General features: G+C 42.1%; 1 protein-coding gene across 1 annotated transcript in view; it reads right to left on the bottom strand.

Moving 5' to 3' along the window:
* rev3l (REV3 like, DNA directed polymerase zeta catalytic subunit) overlaps positions 1–15,380 on the bottom strand; it is a 94,770-nt gene extending 79,390 nt beyond the window's left edge. The window contains exon 1 of the mRNA XM_005931057.3: positions 14,722–15,380. Coding sequence (XP_005931119.1) covers positions 14,722–14,860 — 139 coding nt within the window. The 5' untranslated portion in view covers positions 14,861–15,380. The remainder of the gene's footprint in view (positions 1–14,721) is intronic.
* Positions 15,381–17,225: the final 1,845 nt, after the last annotated feature.

The following is a 17,225-nucleotide window of genomic DNA, read 5'->3' as shown; positions in this document are numbered from 1 at the left end:
CCCTATTCTGGTATTTTAAAGAGTACTTAGCAGAAATATTAAGCAACCTAACTAATAGGGTTGCAAACTCCCAGCAAAAAAAAAAAATAGGGAACCACCCTCCACCTCATGATGCTTAATCGACGTAATCAACTTTAATTTGATGCAGTGTGAAAAAAAAATGCACAGAAATAAATTATTTTTCAAGAATAATTAAATAGATTCTCTTCTGGGGGGAGGATGGTGTAGGTTTAAGTTTATTAGATTGATCAGTGTTGCTGAACTATGAAATATTTTGGGTGCAGTGTATATATATATATATTTTTTAAACAGAATAGCTTTAGTGTTGTTGTTTATTTAAACTTGAGTATGAACTTATACAAAATGCAGCAAGACATTAAAAAAACAGTTTTATGAATTAAAAAAAACACACTATATCGGATTTGTATCGGCAGATATCCAAATTTATGATATCGGTATCGGACATAAAAAGGTGGAATCGTGCCATCTCTAGTTTTTACACAGCTGAATAAACATCAAGCAGACAACTGATTATCAGAAGTGTGAGATGCTCGAGAATATACTCCTGTGTCCCGTTATATTTTAGATATCAAGGAGTTTATTAAACTTCACCGAAACAATCTGCAAATTTCATTAAAATTTAATAAACTATCATCTTGTCTTTATTTTTAGTTAGCACATACCATCAACACTTAAAGCTGTAAGCTAATGATAGTTATATAAGAGCAGATGCATGCTGGTGCAATAAGCTGTACGTTTTACATCCAATGGATGCATGATCTGAATAGTCGACTAATCGCAAAAATAATCGATGACTAGTCGACTATCAAAATAATCGTTCGTGGCAGCTTGTTACGTTCCCCTGAGGGGTCTAGGCAGCTAGGCCCGTAACACAGCCCTAGTGCTCAGTCAACTTTCCTGGGATAAAAGAAAAAGACAGGGGGGGGGGGAATCAGTTCACGTCAAAGAGTTCACAGCCTGCATGTCTCTAGTCACCTGAGTCAGAGGAAGGGCAGCGAAGACATGAATCAGTAACAATCAATGTAGAGAGGAGGTCCATCGCAGAGAACAATGTGCAGAGAGATGCTTTTCTTGTGGCTCTTATGGAGCTTACTGTCAGAGCAATTGATAAAAATCAATTCCATTTATGACAGCTGACATACATCTGGTAAGGAGCCACTGTTATTAAGAAATTAAAGCAAATAATACCAACAAATAAACAACAAGCATGTCATAAATTATCAGAAACTGCCATGAGCAGGTGAAATTTCTGATACAAAAATTTACAAACATTTTAGAAAACCACTTGAAACTTGTAGAACTAATATGGATACAGCCGGAGGGCCAAGAGAGGCAAAGTACAAGATCTGAGAGTGAGGCCAAAGAAAAACTAGAGTGTGGACAGAAACAGACAAGAGACAGAGAGAAAAACAGTGCAAAGAGAGTAAAAGTGAGAGTCAGAAGAAGAAAAAAAAAAAGAGTAATCAGAAAGGGGGGTGCAAAGAGAAAAGAGCAGTTCATCCAGTGGGAGAGTAATTAGCAGGCTGAGAGTTTACAGGAAGAACCCTGTGAACTAGGACACTTTATTCCCACATATCCTCAGCTGAACTCCTCAAAACAGAGAGAAAGGGAGGAGGGGAAAAAGCAGATCTCTTTGGCGAGAGCACTGTGCATAAATATGAGGAGCATGAGCGTAGGCTATGTAGGAGAAAGCACAGCCCGGGGGGGGGGGGCCAGGATCAGGGAGCCCTGACTCCTGGAGCAAAACAAGAGGAGGAAGAGGAGGAGGGGGTGAAAATGTAGGAGCAGTATAGTGCAATTAGGCTGCACCAGCACGCAATGCTTAATAAAGAAAAAAAGTTATGCAACAGAGGAGAATTGAAATCCAATTAAAACCTGGCTTCACTGCACACAATCAATCATAGAGCAGAGAATTTATATTTATTTTTCCACTCATGTTCCCTGTCAAAGCAGCTACCCCACACCCCACTTCCACAATGAGAGGTGCAAAAACTACAAGAAAAACTTTTATTCGTCTGTTCTGTAGTCTTAACTAGACATGTGATGTTGATTACTGATACATATTTTGTATTTGACTCTTGCTTTTTGTTTTGGGTTTCTTTACGTAAAGCATGAAGTCCAAGTAAAGCCCACTGACCCCTCTCAATTAGCTCCTGCCAATTTAGATCTCCACCACTTTATGCTCAAGCAAGCGTGTGAGGCAACGAGATGAAAAGAGGAGGTGGCTGTTGAAGGGAGAGTGAGATTTAAAGTTGTGTGTGTGAAGCTTTGAGTTCCGGAGGACAATGGAAAGGAGATGGGAGAGTTGACAGGGTGAGAGAAAAGGCCAAACTTGCTCTGGTTGTAAACACTGCCTCCGTGTGTGAGGTGAAGCGGCTCTCCCTCAGCGCCACTCCAGGACAATCTGAGAGCAGAGAGGGAGGAGGTGGGAAGGACAGCGGGCAGAAATGAGAGGAAACGCTGATGTGATTCAGGCAGAGAGTGAAAACCCTCGAAATTAGGAGAGCACATCGAGGAAAACAAAAGAATTTAAGGGGCAGCAGTAGAGGGAAGAGGAGGAGAGCAAGAGGACGACAGAGAGTCAGGAACCATGACAAGTGGAGGGGAAATCCTCAGAGCGCCTGCAGCTATCAGGACACACATGGAAGGATATTCTCATTCTCATTCACACACACACACACACACGCACACACACGCACACACACACACACGCAAAACATAACAGCAAGCACAACTCTTTGAAGGTGAACACAAAGACAGTTGGGTTGCAGCCACTATATGCAACTATTTAACACAACTCTAAACTAAGAGTGAATCATTAGGGGATATCTACTATGTAAGGACCTACGTGTTGCATTTTACAGGCTGAAAGAAATAGTCAGGTGCAGTTTTTGGCTTTTTGACCTGAAACCATCTTTACATGAATTACATGTGAAATACTCAGCCTGCATAGAGTGTGCAGGAGGAAGCATACGCTACATCCACTATGTTGCTGTTAAACAATGGGTGTAGTGGGATGGACACAAATGGCCATTATGGGGACTTTGTACTAGAAAGCTGACAAGTTAAAGACCATTTAATGTGTGCTTTGACATTTGCATTCTCACATACAACTCCACCAGGTGACGTTTAGAAAAGTTCAGACCTGTAGTAACTGTGAGGAAATGGCTTTATGGTGACAAGAAGGCTTCTGAATGCTGCACAGCAGTCTCTCTTCCTACTGACAGCCCAAAAGAATGTGATTCCTCCTAAACCAGTGTGTCACTTTTTGCTTTCCACAAAAGGTTGAACTAATTAGAATCGAGAACATTTAGAGATCTCATTCAGTATATTTTGGGACTTTAGACTACATCGCCACCTACCTTCTAAACACGTAAACGTAAAACGGCAAAGTGTTGTTCTAGAAACAAGTCTTGTTATTCAGCAGAAGTCATGTCAGGCACTTTGGCTACGTTCACACTGCAGGCGAAAGCGCATTAAATCCGACTTTTTTGACTCTATGCGACCCATATCCAATCATGGTATGACAGTTTGAACAGCACAAATCTGATATTTTCAAATCCGACCTGGGTCACTTTCGTATGTGGTGCTGAATCCGATACATATCTGATGTTTTAGAAAGCGACTGCTGTTAGAATGGTCATTGAATCAGTCTTTTACGTCACTGACACAAGACAGACGCCAATTATCTGCGCCGGAGAAGACAAACGAGAAAGCATGGTGGCCATTGTTAAAGCACGGGCGTTTGCTGTCACATTTTATTTGTAGTGTGAAAAACCAGACAAAAAAAATAAATAAATATCGGATTTGATCAAAAAAAAAATCGGAATTGAGCATTAAAACCTGCAGTGTGAACGTAGCCTTATTTGGACAATCATTTCGAAACGTCCATTACCAAAACTCATGCACAGAACTGCAGGTCAAATCTCATTTAAAAATAAAAACCAACAGTTTCAGAAACGTCTGCTGACTCATGCAGGCTTTTTCCCCCCCCCGTTTTAAATTATATGCCTTTCACCATCTTTGCTGTTGTGGAGTTCGACCAAAGACTTCAGTGCAGGTTTCTTAAAATGCCGTGTCTCTCTTCTAAGATTCTTGCTGTTAATCTTATTTGGGCTGTGGTCAGCTTATGCAGCTGAACACTGCAGCTGCACAACCCCTGTGTGTGTCCAGAGAGGCTCACTTATCAAAGGGCAGCAATCTCAAACCAGACAACTGAAATGATTTCCAAGCACTGCCTGCCCTTAAACCTCACTCATTTATATCCAGTGTAATGAATAGGGTGAAAAATGTATTGATTACTGAAGAAAAAGAAAAATTCAGACAGCGGATGAATTGAGGGCTGCACCAAGTCGTAGTATATGATCAATTTTGACTATTTTGAATGGTTTTAAACATGCAAAGCTACTTTAGTAGACTCTAATAATAAAAATGTTGCAGCTGGATATGACGAGTTTAACAAAACAATAAAATATGAAAAGAAATCAAAATGAGACTCCATTTCAGGGAAATGGGAGAAATCCTATAAACAGTCGGATTACAGCGAGAACTGCAGAGAGATGCTACAGATTTCATAATGAGTCTGGGGAGAACTGGCTAGAGCCCAGTGGTTGCCACGGTGCTAGAGGATGCTGTTTGCGTGTGTCCAGAGCAGCTCAGTTATCAGAGGGCAGCAATCTCTCGCCAGACAACTGGAGTGATTTCCAAGCGCTGCTTGCCCTCCTTTTCTCAGCTCTGACGAAATTTGATATTCACAGCATGTCTTGCTCTTGCCACACATCACGAGAAGCAGGGACGGCAGCTCAGCTGCTGCATTGGGCGAGCAAGGCTCATAAATGCCTATTCTCTCTCTTTCCTCCCCTCTCTTCCTCTCAGCGCCATCCCCCTCTCCTCCCACTCGCTCGACATAAGACAGGGACAGCCATAACGACACATGCAAACACACCAAATTGCAGCTGAGCTATTGCTATGATGGCAACAGATTACAGTCAGAGAACAGAGAGCAGGTCTAGACACAGTTCCTCGAGGAACAAAAGATTTTAAGTTCTCAGATGGGAGGCTGTGTGTGTCTGCCACAAATGCAGAACCACCTCACAAACTGGAGACACTCAGCATGCACTTAGAAAGAGTTGATGACCAGTTAAACAACAGCAACCAGAATGTTGTCTAGTCACACAGAGACAGGGCTCAGTCACATTGCAAACACACATGCCCTTACATATGTACATACAAGCTAGGCTATTTTTAGAGCTTGGCTTGCAAAACGTCCCTCCCCCCTCCCCTTTTTAATAAGCCTGCCCTCAAAATGACTGTACAGTGCTATGGAATTAAAAATTGATCAAAAAGAACCCTTTCAGTTGGAGCTGTGCAGTTGTGTATGAAAAAGACTGCAAGACTGGTTTTTGTTTTTGTTTGCTCAGTGTTGTTTGTTCAGTGAGTGGCCACCAGTGGATGGATATCAGCTGAATAGATAAAGCTGCATTAAGTCGTAGCATTTGCACATTTCACAGAACCGTTTTTATATATGTAAACACAAGAATTAATTCACATTAGCTAACTGAATGGCTCAAGGTTTTGCCTTAAAATTTCCTGGTGTTTAAGATCAGGGTAAACTTGGTCTTGTCTGTCGGCACATAAGAGTGGCTGTAAAAAACAAACAAACAAAAAAAGCCCAAATGTACAAACTCTAAATCTGTTGGAAACACTGAATTGAATCCAGTCTGAGTTGTATAAAAACTAGCATCAACCAAAACAACACAATTGGCTTACTGACATTGCAGAAGAATTTAGTTGTTTATATCCTTCCATCCCATCTCACTGGACCTGATCTAGGACTCTTGGCAGAGAAATATACTGCAATACGTTATCCCAAAGCCAAACTATAATTCAATTACTACAGACAAACAGACAAAAAAAAAATCCTGTAAATTCTATCACTGAACAGAAGGTTAATAAGAAAGCTTACACGCTGAAGCAACAGGAGGCTACTCCACCCCGAGCTGCAGATATACCCATCGCTACTGGTACAAACTTATCTGCTTTATTTGACTTTGTAAGTGCACGTGCGTACACCCAACCAACATACACATACGCACGCCTCATTAATATCAATGCTGAATGGCATAGCATGGTAGGTTCAAAGCATTCCTCCCTCCCCCCACCAGCAGTGATTCAAGCTTTCTTCGGCCTGCCAAATTCTTTCACTCTTTTTCAACAAGGTCTTAATCTGCCTTGAAATGCTGCAGAGTTCTCTTGCAGTAGTGCCAGTGGCCCTGAGGGAACACAGAGTGGGAAGTCTCCCACTCTCACAGGCTGGGTGCACAAAGCAGGGCCCACCCTCTCTCTCCCTCCCCTCCTTTGAGGGGACAATGGTGCAGGGAAAGAGGAAGAGACCAACGCTGAACCGAGGGCCTAAAATGACCCAACAACACGTGCCAACGTGGTCCCTTTTCAGACCACACAGAATCACATTAAAGAAACGACCTGCTTTGAAAAAGAAGACATGGTGCCATACTGAAGAACTTGCCCTTCTTTTGCACTTTACATTAAATGTTGTTTTTTCTTTCTCCATAGAGCCAAACTGAGAGGCGACGACTGCCTGTGAGCCTACCTCTCCTGCCTCTCTAGTAAGTATCCATCTCGTCACAGAGCTAAATCACATTACCTCGCTGGCAAAGCCATCTGGCAGCTTGTGCAGCTACAGAAAAACAACAGCAGCAGCACCACCAAGGCCTCGCACTGTCACAGCCTGCGTGCCCTACTGACTTGGAAAACAGACAGGCCGAGTGTTCTGATAAGAAATCAGATTGAAGAAAAAAATTGCTAAAACACCTTTACAGAGAGCACAACAAACAGGGAAATGCACAGAAAGATATTTTTACTTGGTGCTGTCTGCTTGCCTTTACAATTTTAACAATCTGTGCTGCAGATGTGCTAATATTCTATAACTTACAAAAATCAAACATGAGACAATTGGAATAAAGTGATTACTTCTTAGCTTTCCTTATTGCTAAGAAGCCATCTTTTTGGCTTGTATAAATCATACATGGGTCTCCCCTGACATAACAGCAAGCTTCCTGCAATTTAGAAGCACATTATCTTTCCATATCTCTCTTTTAGTTGAATTACAGAGAACCTCCTTAAAACGTTGCTCAAATAATGCATGCTGTAATGGTACAGCCCTTGTCAGGAATGTTAGAAGGCAGTCAACATGTGTGTATTCCATCTGTGTTAACTTTGGCAGTGCTGCTAGCTTCACTGGTTATAGAATGAGAGGAGACAGCAAAACAAAGCTTTCCAAGTGCTTACTGTACTGCTGCATACATGTCTGTGGGAATGACACTGAGTTACAGTGGCAGCCGAGCAGGTGCTTTAAACTCACCGTGAAGGAGCACACGCTGAAGATAGATTCTTTTCAGTGGATCGATGCAGCATTGTGAAAAGAATATTAGGGGGAGGGGTGGCAGGGTCAGACTTGAACAATAGGAACTACAGTACTGATCTAACCTGTGGGGCGAAAAAGAGATATCCAGCAGCTCTGGGTGTTAATGTAAAGTCACCTCTACTACCTCAGCATGAATCGAGGTGAAAGGGAACAGAATGTGTTGGGGACAAAGTATGCTGCAGTGTCAGGCTTGTGCCCTCGACAGTGATGAGTTCGGTTACCCACAGAGAAGCCGGAGGGAGCTATTACAGCCATCAATCAGGTTGTCGCAGCAGCAGCAACAGCAGCAAGGACACTGAGGGAGCCTCTGTACACTCACAGCTCCTTCAAGACAAAAGCAGACCAAGCTGAGGAAACCCCTCATCCAGATCCTCACCAACTGAACCACTCACTGCAAGTCACACCTCGACTTTCTCTTCTCCATATTCCCTGTCTTGTTGCTCTACTGTCCTGCCAATCAAGGCACAAAAACCACCGCCTGTCACCGTGTAGTCACGACTGACTGCGGCTGGTTACTACAACTACTCTGATAATCTTTGTCGAGTACCAAGTACACTGCAAAGAATTTCAACCCCAGGGGCATTTCAGATGTTTACTACTCTGAAGTGAATGCTTGGAACTTTCTTTGGTTAATTAAGTTGCATGAATTGTATTTGTTTAGTGTTTTCTGGAATCACATAGAAATTAAAGGCTGACACAGCATTGTGGTCGTGTTACATTCATAACCATAAAACAGTTATTTTGGTCAATTTAATGTGTGAGCCATATGCTGGATTAGATGCGGTGCCTTCCACTTATTGAGCATTTTAAAAAAATTAAAAGGATCTGGAAAATTGCCAAATGTGAATTACACTCGAGCAGTAGCACATCACAAAGTTGAATGACTTCATCACCTCTGGCTAGATGTTGCTCATTAGCTGCATCTATCCAGCCTTTCTGTCTGTATTCCACCACAAAGACCAGCTGTGGTACTCTGGCATTCAGACAGAGACAAACTCTCCTCCGTATCCATATGTGACGCTCACAGGCCTATGTGAACTGGAGTCAGAGGACTTTGCCTAGGGCTGTGCGATATGACGAAAATCTTATATCCCGATAACGATATAAATCACAAAAACTTAACATTTTCTGTAAAATCTGTGAATCTCAGGCACCTCGTCTTGCGTGAAGCATTTCCAGCTGGGCGTCGTGTACCTGGAGTCGAGTGTTTTAACCAATGCGTGAAACTATACATTTTTAGACATAAGTTGTAACAGCCGCCGTTTTCTTTGTGAGTATTTATAACACGGCGTGCTGCAGGGAAAAGCCTGTTCTAATGTTTGAGTCTAAGGTTTATTTTTTAGCACCTGACGGCTCTTTTTTGCTTCTCATCCGTAAATACTCCGCATACTCTTTCACGTGATTCAGTTTATTTTGAAAAGTCTCAACAGGATCTTGAGCTTTATTGTGAAAGGTTTATGTGGAAAATAAACAAGCGGACACGCGATGGTTTTACCGTCGTTGTTGCTAATGACAACGCATAAAAACAACCGCCTGCCCGTCCATATTTTGGTTATATTAAATACAAGAGAAAGAGAGAACTTTAAGAAATTAATATAGCCACTACAGTGACCATCAAAACGATGAAAAAAAAAAAAATATTGCCGTAAACAGTTTATTTTGCGACACCACGAAACAAACAATAGTGTAAAATTAAACGATAGATGTTTTTATATCGTCATCAGATATATATTGTTATATCGAACAGCCTTAACTTTGCCTGTTTACTTATTAAAGCTCTTCAGCGTGGCTCCCCTGGCTGCTGGTTAAGTCCCTCTGAAACCAGACAGCACACCCCAGAGAGGATGTCAGTAGGCCGCTTCAATGGAGATGTTACAAAAATGGTAGTACTACCAGCAGACCATGAGTACAGAGCGACTGCTAGTGTGGTGACTTGCCTCTGGAGTGAACTGGAAATGTGCTACAACTAATGTGCATGTGCACACAAACAAACACACACATTCGTTAGTATGCGAGAGACATTTTCCAACAACTGTTAAGTCATCTACAACCATAGATGGACAGATATGGAACAATTATAAATGCAAATCTGTCCTCAGAGAAGTTAGTCCTGGTTACAGCCCTAGCAGTGAGTTAAGAGTGGAAGCCAATGAAACAAACACAGGAGGCTGGGCTTTGTCACTTCATATCAAGGGCAGGCATGGAGCAAATCGTTGGAAACAGTCACATTCACTTCAATAAAGAATGACACACTGATAGTGATGATAGGGGGAAATGGAATTGGGGGGGGGAGTCCTGAGTATTGTGATTAAACTGTTAGCAGTCGGACGTACCGCCCACGGGACATTGGATGGTTTAGGGGACTAATAGGACTGCTAAGGGGTTAACCATTCAATCACCAACGAAGTCAATGTTGTGGAAACATTTGACATCAGATACGCGATCAGAAGAGTCAATAAGTCAAACCAAAATATATAACTTCTAAAAGCATTAGTCATTAGGGGTGGGGGAAAAAATCGATACTGTGTAGTATCGTGATATTTTGTTTGCTAATAATGTATCGATACAGGGACAGCAGAAATCGATATTTTGTTACAAAAAAAGTTTTTGTGGACTGGAACTCTGACTTCAGAGCATGTTGATCCTTTTTCTGAGCAAGAATCCTGACATTCCTTCACTGTCCAAATGTGTTTAACTTTTTTTTGGCAGCAATAAACATGACAGTTTACTTATTTTAATTTAAGACATGTTTTATTTTAATTAAGTTTAAAACTTTTTTATTTAATGTAAAATTATATTTTGTTTTAATTTACTTTCAAATTCTTCAGTTGCTGAATGGGCTGCATAGTTTTCATAAATTGCATAGTTCAGAATAGCTATAATTGTACCAGATGGTTGCATTCAGTTAAGTTGGACTAGACTGTAATACAAACCGTTCAGTTTGTCAACAATAAAACTGACTGAAATGAGAGAAAGACTGAGTGGAGACTTTGATATTAGATAAAATGAATATTGATAAAGTTTACCTTTATGTACAGAATCTGAATATCGCAAAATATTTTTAAAAATTGCAATAATATCGTATCGTGGGATGTATGGTGATTCCCACCTCTATTAGTCATACAGGATTTATAGATTAAAAATAATAACATACCTTTTTCTTAAAACATTAAGTCACTGTACATGCTCTCCAAACATACTGGTAAAAAGTAACTGCCAGTACTGCTAAAAAAAAAAAACCAAAAAACCCAAACACCTCCTTTGTCCTCTGCATGTAGAACATCAAGTATTTAATTGATTTTCAAATGAACAGTAACTCTGTGTCCCCACATCGAAAATACTCTAAAATGTTTCTTCCTCTATTGAAGATTCAAAAAAAACCCTGACAAGAAGCCGGGCCTCATCTGAAGGGAAGGAAAAAAAAAAAAAAAAAAAAAAACACATCACAGGAGGAGGATTAGTGCAGAGCAGCCTTCGGTCTTCTTTTGTGTTTCTACTCTATCACTATGGTAAACCTGCACTTAAGCTTAAACAAAAGTGTAAAATCAGTGGGGGAAAAGAACGAAAGGCAACTCCAGAGAAAACCTGTCAACAACTAAACATCTTAATCATACGATAAATGAACCCTGGTTCGACAGAAAGACAGGAGAGTAAACAGTAAAGGGAACAATGACCTTCTGTTTAATGAGCCAGTCTCCTTTCTAGTCTGCCTATTATCCTATTAATGGATCAGGAGGAATTCCTTCAGATGGTATTAAGGGTTCCCCTGGAGAGTGCTAAACCTGGGAAGGAAAGGGCCAGAGTAGAAAAAGAGGCCCTCATTTTTACCACCCTCTGGGCTTCAATGCTTGGCCCTCTCATTCAGGTCAATTGGTCATGCACTTTCTCCCCCTCTCCGCTCTCATGCGTACCCAACAAACACTCTAGTGTACACATCCAAGCGATGAACCAAAACAGCGTCCCTCCTGTTGCCACGAGGACCAGGCCCCGTCAGCGTATCTAGATCTAGCTTGTCAGCTTCAAGCCTGGAGATGCATGCCCTTAAAAGGTTTCCGGCACCTCAACAGCACCAATAACTTTTATAACAAAAGGATTCCTTGTATTGTCTTCCTCTTGAGCTAAACCAAAGATGGGCATGCATGTACAGTATGTGTGCTGCAGAGGCAGGACAGTCTCTGAATGCTAACAAAGAGTGGGGAGGGGGAAAAAAGCAGGAAACTTGGCATCAAATTACACAGTGGGAGTGTGCGTTGCTTAGGTCAGGGAAGGACAGGAAATATGAGGCCTGGGGTTGTGGAAAGAGCCACGTGGTGTGGATGCACTGTTGACCGCTTACACCAGAGTAAACACGCTAATGATAAAGGCACATGAACAGTCTGAGGAGTCAACGCAATGAAACCATAAAAGGCAAAGTGAAATCTGAAGAAGAAAAAAAAAAAAACTTTCTAGTAGGTGTGGCTTGTTTCTAAGCTGCAGGAAAGGAAGAAAGAAAGAGATCCCTCTCCACTTCAATGCTTTCCAGATGGTGATGTAATTTCAAATCTGAAAATGTGGCCACACAACTGATACATAAACTGAACAAGAGAGGGATCCAACTATGAGAATCTGCAGGGCATCGACCGCAATGCACAGACTGCAGACAAGATACTCTGTCATTACTGCAAGTGGAAACAACACAGAGCCTGATATTCAAACTGCAGATACAACACGCACAGCAGAGAAACGAGGCTTGTTCGTGTGCTGCTGAACCTGTAAGGACTCAATCAATGAAAGCTCTTAATGCTCCACTGGGATCCTCGCTTTTGTTTCACTGCTGCATACTCAAGAATGTTAACCAATCAGATAGGATCAGAGGCATAGGCATTTAGACAAGTGTGTTGGCAAACACACGTGGGTCAAACCAACCGTATCGACAAACCATCATTGTTATGACAATTATGTAGCTGGCTCTTTTTCACTGCAGACATTTGTGCATGTCAGAGCAGGAAAAACACAAGTGGAATGTGGCTGGATATTATTCAGCTGAGTGACCTGCACCAGTGCACTTGTGTTTGCTACAGGTTTTTTGGCAAATAAGAGAAAAAAAGAAAAAAAAAAACTGTACCATTTAGTTGTTTTAGTGTACACCTCCCTTCAGATGCATACTTTTGCACATGTGTGTAGCCTCCTAAATCTTCCAACACCAAAAACATTAATATATTAGTTACTGTCAACCACATTTTATTAAGAGGCCATCAAATTATGATGACTTCTTACAGCCCAAGGTAACAAAGACTTATCTGACAGGAAGCCTAGATTATGCGGCTCACTATCACAGTTCATATCAAACAGAAAGGGGAAATAAAATTGTTTGACAAAAAAATGTTTAAAAATTACTTAAATGAACCATTAACGTTCAAACAATGGATCTGCTTATCACTATCATTACTACTACTACACTTTGAGACGAGAAAAAGGTATTAATTAATAACATACAGAGAACAGCCACAACAACTGCTTTGACTTTGTGCCACTAAAATAGCTCTTCCCTCCATAACGCACACAAGACATCTGGGTGTCAGGCACTGAAACATTGGAAGCAAATTCTCTGGATTCTGTGGTTTGCTACGCGTAGAACCTCCATGGAACGGGCTTGTTCTCTGGTGGAAGTTGATTTGGATAAGGATTTGGGGAGTTCAGGGGCCGGGTCAACACACTGGTCTCTTCATGTTTGTTGTGCAGATAACTGTCCTGCTGGAGGATACCACTGGTGGATAGAAGTCACATTATCTGAGGCAAGTTGAGTGGTAAAAATCAAACTACCGTCCACATGACTGGCAGGATGCAGGGTTTCCCAGCAAAACAATGAATGTTATCCACACCACCAGTCACTTCAGGTTTTAATATTGGACCTTATCATTCACACTAAAATCAGCGCATGCCTCTGCTCTAAGGATTGCAACACTGTGTTTATTGAACTGTGGTACTTTCTGATCAACATACAGTACATTCACCTAACAAGCCATCACTGCAGTTTCTGGGTCTGTATACTCAATTTGCATGAGAAGCACTGCATGTGAACGTGCAGACCTGAACACAAACAGGGCCAAACCACAGCAGACACCTTCCTCACCATGACCCGCTGTTCTCCCCCCCGTTGTAAAGCCTTTAATCCTCACTGAGGGCACATCCTGCTGGACGCTGCTCCAGGTCATCCTGCGACCCAGGAGCACTGATTGGGCGAGGGGGCAAGTGTAACTCACCATTTCCCCCCCACTGGGGACAAACCTTGCTAAGAATATCTATAGTCACTACACTGCAATGTGTCTTCACCCATCAAACAAGGTTGAAAAGAGGGCACAGTGATTGCCGGAGGATTTGGCACAGGTTGCTAATGCTGTGCCATTGTACAGGAAAACCATTCTTTTGTTTTGTGGGGATTAAAGTGGCCAGAATGCCTGGCTGTAATGGCTTTACTGAAGAGCAGGGCATGTGGCACAGTTCAGAAAAAACACACATCTACAATAAACATCTGCAACACATTTGTCCTGTATATTTTATCTAAAGCAGCACCTGCAAGCCACGATAGTTACTCCACATACTGTAGGGGTCTTGTCCAGGCTTGTAGCGCTGAACATTTCACACTCACACAATGCATGTTCCGTTTTGTATACAATGACAACCTCTGTTGTCAAGCCTATCAATGTAAAGTCACGACTGCCCTGCTTTATCAACACATGATACAGTAATTATTCTATACATTTTTCTTCCACCATATAATACTGTCACCCATTTTACAGTTAGGCAACAAAATGGTGTTATCCTTTCAACCCCCCAATAAAATAAATAAATATATATATCTGCATGCCAGCCACACTCCACAGGTTGCCATAAATACAATAAAAGCATCGCAGGGGAAAGGTACCAGTTTCCCTGAATGCCACATGTGGCAGACAGAGACACAAGTGGAGCCCCACGGACGAAAAGGTGTCCGCCACCGCACCACGATGGAGCGAAAACAAAGCACAGCCGTGGGCTCCCACTGCTGCAACAGGGCTGCATGCCGCGTTGGTAAAACGTGTCAACACCCTACAACATCTTCCTGTCACATACATAAAACACCCGTTAGGTTTCCTCGGAACAATACAGCGCGGATGTGTTTGTGCGCGCGTGTCCAAACAGCAGCAGCAGCGAAGGCAATAAACCTGTGACACGCCGCGTGCAGCAAGCTTTAGCTTACTGAAGTCAACGAGAATAAAACACAGGACAAGGCTAACCTGCTGGTGTTGCTCCAAATATCCGCACCACCGGCACTTTCTTCACATCGCTCTCCCTGAATTCAGAATAGCAGACGTCCAGGTCTTTAATGGGACTTGTCAGGTAGTAGTCTGCGGTGACGATTCGTACAGCAAACATGACTGCCGCGTCCGTCAAATAAGCCAAAAAACTTTAGCTGCTAGGAGTCCACAAGATGCAGGGACCACGGTGGCCAGTCGATACCAGCCGAAGACTGCTGCTGTCACGGCGGTAACACAACGGCAGAGCGGAGGTAAAGCCCAGTTGTGTCCCATGGAAGAAGGAAAAAAAAAGAAGAACGGGAAAAAACGCGAACAAAGATTCCCGTTGGCTACAACGCTTCCCGAGGTGCCGTCGCCGTTAATGTCCAGCTGTAGCCACGGGGAGCTAAACTCGACGGTGGCGGGTTGTTAACAGGCGCTCCGCAGCTGTCAGCTTCATGTTTTTAGTAGTGATTGCGGCTGTCCCGTGATTTTAGCTATCTCTGTGGTGTTGTAAGCCAGGAGGACATTCCTTCCAGTATGTAACGTTATCTCCCGAAATCACCCCTCAGAACTAGTCCCAGCCAGTCCGCTTTTCTCAGGTAGACCCTCAGTCTTCCTCTTGCTCCCTCTTCTTCCATATCAGGCTAGCCCGCGTTAGCTAACCTTTCACAAAGCTACTCAAAATCCAAAGAGTTATACTTCCGTGTGCACACTTCAGAATAAAATGATTTTTGACTAGTCCAGCGCAGTGATACAAGACACTGGAGTGAGAACAACCATTTTATTTTGAAAGGCTCAGCCATGGCATACGTTGTTTATGGGCTACGTAACTGGGAGGCATACATGGTTTTTTGGACCATCTCTCCGGCTTAGCGCATTAGGCCACAAAGCTGCATCTGTTTGGAAATTCCCATCATTCAAATAAGATTATTCCGCCAGCAGGAGACAGAATGTGCTATCCCTCAGCTTCTTAGTGTGTAATGGTTGCAGAAACCTTCAGGTTAGAACGTTTTATGTGGTGAGTTGTCCTAAAAATACCCCTATAAGCATGTCACAAATCAAATGCACGAAGTCACCGGTTCTATCCTGTTACATCCCGATTGGCATTTTTTTTAAAATAATATAAATATGAAAATAGACGCAATTTTTGCTAATACAGATCCAAGATCCAAGATTCAATATTTGTTTTTACAACATAAGTGACAGGAATTAATTTTTTTGAGCTCGCATTGTTAGGTGAAACCTTTCACCTAACACTGCAGAGTACTTAGCACCACAAACAAACATTGGCAAGAGCATTGTTATTATAGGTGTTATATCATTACACTGTGTAGATATGTGTGAATTAGGGGAAAGGGTAATATCCTATTTATCTTATTGTGAGGAAGGAAAATTATCCTAATAAGACGAGGATGATGATTACATGTCCTGTCTGTGAAGCATTTTTGAGACTTTACATGGTACATTGACCTGTACAAGTCCAATTGACTTGACTTGACTTTAAGTTATAAGGGGTAGGAGGAAGTATATTTCTGAGTCACATGAGAACAATGAGCATATGAAGTTATAGCTTATGAAATGTCTCTTCTTTTCTTTTGTTCCAAACAGAAAAGAAGAAGAAGAAGACGTCTTGCTTAAAGCTGATTCATTTCATGTCAAAATATTTTTATATACAGTAGTATTTTAAAACTATGAATGTAGCTTATGGCTGTGAAATAAGAAACCAATGTTGGTGTTCACATGTTCTTTATAATGGTCTGGAAATAGCGCATTGATCAAATACCTTCAGTTTTTGGGAAATGTTTCAGAATTACAGCAGATCTCAGGATCAGCGGATGCTTCTCTGCTTTATTGCCTATTAGGCTTGTCCTTGTTCCTTATGGTATCAACAGCATCCTGTTGTTGGAACACCTCGAAACAAGTTGTTTTTTGGTTTTTTTTTTTACTTTTAATGCACTTTCTATGATTTAGTGTGACCAGCACTCACGGGTGTTTTTTATGGATGCCTATAACAAATCTCCAAGCTCTTCATCATTCTGCTCAGATTCCTCAAACAGCCAGTACATGGCAGGCAGCAGTGCTGGATGTGCTGAGCTCACTGCTTTCTCCTCTCCAGTGACAGAGCCATAACCCTCGACAAACAGCTGGTTCGGTCCAGTTCATGCTGGGGACACGGCAGTCAACGACTCCCCGATGATAAAAATGTTTCATTAGCATTTTCATCAGCACACGCTCCAGCAGACAAAGGGAGCCTCTGTCTGCTGGAGTGTGCGCTGACCTTGAGTAAGAGCCTGGCCCTCTTAATGAACCAATCGGCAGTCTTATGCTTGCATTTGCCAGCAGCATGCCCGAGGTCTGAGAGTACTTATCAAACAAATCCAAAAATATTATGGATGCCATATTTAATGTAGTGTTTGGTGGGAGCTTTTAGCTAAAGTGCTTTACAGTGCTAAGTGCATACATTTTTAGTATGGATGAGCCCAGTGGGAGCAGAGCCTAAA

This window comes from Haplochromis burtoni, unplaced genomic scaffold (genome assembly GCF_018398535.1).
Source record: "Haplochromis burtoni strain Fernald_Lab_line unplaced genomic scaffold, NCSU_Asbu1 Contig_103, whole genome shotgun sequence".
Classification (NCBI taxonomy): domain Eukaryota; kingdom Metazoa; phylum Chordata; class Actinopteri; order Cichliformes; family Cichlidae; genus Haplochromis; species Haplochromis burtoni.
The sequence above is the reverse complement of the archived record's forward strand: the minus strand, read 5'-3'. Positions and strand labels throughout refer to the sequence as shown.